The sequence below is a fragment of the Sardina pilchardus genome, chromosome 1 (assembly GCF_963854185.1).
Source record: "Sardina pilchardus chromosome 1, fSarPil1.1, whole genome shotgun sequence".
Taxonomy (NCBI): domain Eukaryota; kingdom Metazoa; phylum Chordata; class Actinopteri; order Clupeiformes; family Clupeidae; genus Sardina; species Sardina pilchardus.
Genome location: NC_084994.1, coordinates 39,809,222 through 39,814,221, shown reverse-complemented (window position 1 = coordinate 39,814,221; position 5,000 = coordinate 39,809,222). Strand labels below are relative to the sequence as shown.

The 5,000-nt window shown below is 44.6% G+C and overlaps 1 protein-coding gene across 1 annotated transcript in view; it reads left to right on the top strand.

Annotated features, from left to right (window-relative positions):
• The window catches only part of kcnq5b (potassium voltage-gated channel, KQT-like subfamily, member 5b), a 172,156-nt gene that overhangs the window by 132,877 nt on the left and 34,279 nt on the right, over positions 1–5,000 (top strand). The window contains exon 2 of the mRNA XM_062534937.1: positions 2,812–2,902. Within this exon, the coding sequence (XP_062390921.1) occupies positions 2,812–2,902 (91 nt within the window). The remainder of the gene's footprint in view (positions 1–2,811; positions 2,903–5,000) is intronic.

Below are 5,000 nucleotides of genomic sequence, written 5' to 3'. Positions count from 1 at the left end.
TCCACTGCCCCACAGAAAAAGTTGGACATGAAGCTTGCTGCCTTTCAACATTACTGTAAGTCGCATACTAACTTGATTGGATACAGGGATATATTGACTGGTATTTATAAGAGACACTGCTGTCTGAGGACGCTTAGTTCAATTTATTATACAACTCTTCGGAAGGTTGCATAAAGTTCTGTTGATGTGACTGGGCCTTAGCAATGTTTGGATTGGAGGACCAGTATTTCTAATTTCTTTCTATTTGTCCCCTGCAAACAAATGAATCTGGCAACAGATTTTTGCACTTCTGACTCATGTCTTTCAAATCATTCCATAAGTAGTCCAGTCACATATCGCAAAAATAAAACTTCTAAAGTGAGAGTCCAGCAAGCCATATCTTACTTTGCACACCTGGAATGACAACACCTGAAAGTTCTATTTGTGTGGCAAACTATTTGTTTTTCAGCCGAGGCCTCAACACAGTAACCAATTAATTTTAAAAAGATACAGTACATTGGTTGAAATGTCTTTTCCCATTTTGGCAAATAGCCGTATAATAAGCCACATGATAATGAAATTGCTCGGAGGTTCTGTTCTTCCTGTCAGGTCTTGTTTTCTAATAATGATCGGTGGACAATTCATTATCCTGCATTACACTGGACAGCTCTGGTGATGGAGAGGTCTTTCTCAAGGGTCAAATTTCAAGACATCAAAGCCGTTGAAATTGTTGTTGTCGTGTTTAATTGTAATTTCATGGAATACGGTGGCGATGATAATGTCAGCATGTAGTGAAATGAATAAATGTAAATTATGGATATGTTAATCAGAAGTGCTGCAAATAGGCAAAACAAAATGGTAGGGAATGGAACTGATTGCTGAGGTTAAAACTGGTATGCCTGACCTGTATTGCTAGACATTGGGAACTGGCACACAACGACTATTATGGAAAGCGGTTATAAATTAAATGTTTATTGAAAGATTAACAAACCAGATGTCCTCTTAGGACTTGTTTACTGTTATACTCGCTATTTAAATATGCCGTGCAGTGCACTTGAGTGTTCAAATCAACATGAACAAATGAATATAACCATGTTTTCTATCGTTTGGATGAGGTTGGCCCTCTAAGATACCTCAAGCAAGGCAGGGTAGCTGGTGACCCTCGAATTTTTCCACATTGTTCTTAGGATGAAACAGGTCCTCACTGTAAATAGTTTATAAAGTCTCTCTTGTGTGTGTCTGTTTATGCTGTGGCCCGGTAGAGCTCCTGTCCTCAACAAGAGAGAGGATGTGGCTCCACTCTAACCACGGTTACCTACAGTACAGTATCCTCTCCCTGACCCGAGGTCACCCAGGGACATGCCGATCATCCGCTCACATGCAATTCTGTGTCACCTCACACACACACACACTCACACACACGTGGCTACCTCGGCGACACACACTGACACAAGGATGAGCGATGGTGGCCGGTGTTGTCTGTGGATGTTGTGTAAAGGGTGGATTCGCGGAATGGAATTGTATTGTTTTTTTAAGCCTTGATGTTGAGCGCAACCTTTGTTGTCCAAAGGGTCGTGACCCTGGCCCGGTGTTGTTGTTATTGTTGTTGTGGTGGTGGTGTTGTGTGTGAATCACTGTTGGAGTAAACGATTACGGATGCACTGAGCTGCGGGGGTGGAGGTGAGGTCGAGGTCGAGGTCGAGGTTGTTCTGTGGAAGAAACCCACACAGGCACACACACATACACACACACACACACACACAGGACACACACACCAACACACACAAACAGGAGACACACACACACACACACACACACACACAGGACACACACACCAACACACACAAACAGGAGACACACACAGACACACACACACACACACACAAACCCACACAGGCAATGGCCTTAACGGGAGGTAGATACTGTAGAAGTCCAAGGAGGTCTTTCATTTTGTCACCTCAATTCCACTTTTTCCAAATTCCAAATGATTTTGTCCCTTTATCTCTCTCTACAGATAGATAGACAGACAGACAGACAGACAGACAGACAGACAGACAGACAGATAGATAGATAGATAGATAGATACTGTAGATACTGTAGATAGATACTGAAGATAGATAGATAGATAGATAGATACTGTAGATAGATAGATAGAAAGATAGGCAGATAGACATCTCTTCCTGTAATGTCTCCTCCCTGTAAGCATGTGAGCAGGTCCTGGTGGGTTCCTCCCTGTGTGCAGATCTGATCTCCTGTTGATCAAACACAGATGCTTCTCCCCGCTGCTCTCGGCGTGGACGGGGTCAATAATTCAGGAGTCATCCCGTCCGCCGTAACTCTGCCGCTCGCTGGGTTTTGGACGCCCTCACCCCCCCTCTTCAGCCCACATCGTATTTCACATTAATGTGATGGAAAAGTTAAGGATATGCTCTTTAGGGGTTGAGAGACAACTGGACGAGGTTCAGCAGTTTTGCGGTCCGTTTTTTTTTTTTTTCCATTCTGGTTGTTGTTGTCTTTCCTCCTTTTTCGTATTTGTCCTTGCTGATCCGTGGATAATGAGCACGGGCTTTTCTTTCCACGTCTGGTCCTGGTACAGAGAGTGTTTACATTGGTTGACATGAGTTTATATGATGTTTCTCTTTGTCTCTCTGTGTGTGTGTGTGTGTGTGTGTGTGTGTGTGTGTGTGTGATTCACAGGTTCATCCTCGTGTTTGGATGCCTGATACTCTGGCATACACAAGCATCGGTTGACATGCGTTTATATGATGTTTCTCTTTGTCTCTCTCTCTGTGTGTGTGTGTGTGTGTGTGTGTGTGTGTGTGTGATTCACAGGTTCATCCTGGTGTTCGGATGCCTGATACTCTCCGTGCTCTCCACGATCCCGGAGCAGCAGGAGCTGGCCTCACACTGCCTGCTCATCCTGGTAAGGCCTCACACTGCCTGCTCATCCTGGTAAGGCCCTCAGCCTTGTCCAGCCCACGGGGACAGTTGTCCGCGCCCGCTCACGTTACACAAGATTACCCCCTGGCCCTAGCCACTAAATATCACGGTTGACCCAAACCAAAAAAATGTAATTCTATATATATTTTATTTATTTTTTTCATGTTAAAATGAATTAGACAATAACAATGAGATGATGTAGACCTCACAGATGAGCAATCAATGGTTATTTGGTTTCTGCGCTGACTGCATGCAGATAATAGTATTGGTGAATGAGGGGACACGGCCATTTCTCTTTTTTTCAGGAGGAGAGAGTCACTCAATCTTGCTTATTTTATTTTCCTGGCAAGGAACTGATTCATACTTACTGTAAATTATGACCATTCCAACTCAATTAGGGGCTCAACTGATAGTCAGCATTCATTGACCGTGTACCATTTTGTTGGCCCTCAGCAGCAGATATAATCAACATCCTTGTCTGATTACTTCTGGGGGGAAAGAATTCTGTGTGGTAGATCGTGACTGATAAATTAATGAATTTCCTCTTGAGTTGAAAGAGATCAGAAAAAAACAAGCGGCCATGGCGGCTTCTCAAAGCATATCATTGCCATCTCCACTCGGCTGTTTTGATCTGTCAGATTATAGGTTTCAACCGCAATACTCCTTTCTATTCTACTTCATCCAGATGGCTACATATAAATGTATTCCGTCGTGTTCTTAGTTGAAAGGTTTGCATTCCATTGCAAAGCAACACATTGCCGATGCTGTGAGCACACTCAAGTAGCCGTTTTTACTCAGTTCGTTTCGACTCCTTCTGTGCTGCCTACTGTTTCTGAACACACTATGATAAGACTGCATTATCTAACATTGCTCACAATATGCCCTGAACATGCCCTACATTTTATGGAAATAAAAACACCCAACAAAAACAAAAAAAAGTTAACTTTTTTTTCTCCGTAAAAGAAAAACGCTCTCAATTGAGGCTAAAAATACAGAGGCGGCAATGACAACAGGTTAGTCAAAGGTACATATCGTATTAGACAAACCAATTTCGAAGAACAGCTCTGCCCTCTTTGTATTATGACATAAGTGGGCCGAGGGATTTGGGGGGGGGGGCGGTATTGAGTTGTCCTCTATGTCCATCATATGGCTAGTACTCGTGTCGGCAGTGAGGGGAAGGACTGGACTTGGCCCCGGACTGCACTCACTCAGTCTCTCTCTCTCTCTCTCTCTCTCTCTCTCTCTCTCTCTCTCTCTCTCTCTTCTCTCTCTCTCTCTCTTTCTTCATTTCTCTCTCTCTGTCTCTCTCTCTCTTCCGCGCCTTCCGCGGCTTCCGGCGGCCGGCCGATCCGCGTTCTGGGGCGTGTGCTGGACTGTGTAGATCGGGATTATGGCTCGGCAAATCCGCTCTTCATAACTGGATTTCATGTTTTCACTCGAACGCTGTCGCTCGGGCTTGGTAATGAAATCAGTGATTACGGACAGACGGCTCGTAATCAGATTAGCGCCGCGTGTAGCATCAATACGCTCCTGACCTTGCTGATCGGCGCCGCGGGGATGGATGGATGGAGGGAGGGAGGGGGCGGAGGAGGAGGAGATGGAGGGGAGAAGTGGCGATAAGGAAGTGAAGAGGAGAAGAAGAGTGTCATCGGGACGGGGGCTGTCCAGTATCACAGCCCTGCGGATGTTTGCTGCCGCATATAGAGTTGCTATGAGTCGGCTAATCTGCTATTTCCACAGAGCACAACCAGTCAGGGTGTCTTGACTGGACAAACCTCCCTTAGAATTAGAAATCTTCCAAATGTGCATGTGTGATGAAAAAAAAGCCATGCAATTAAAATGTTATTGACTTTCCAATAGATGTGTTTATTCGCTACCCCCAAGACATGGAGTTGAAATCCTGTAATCAGCTCATGTTGTGATTAATAGAGAGATCTAGGGGGGTTTAGATATAAAAAGCTTGTTTGGCAATATCTGGTGAGACTGGTGTCATTTTGCAAAGCTATGCATTGGCCGAGCAGCTGAGCCAGCCAGATGGAGATCAGTTAATGGAGATTCTATTGGCTGGTAAAGAGTTCACT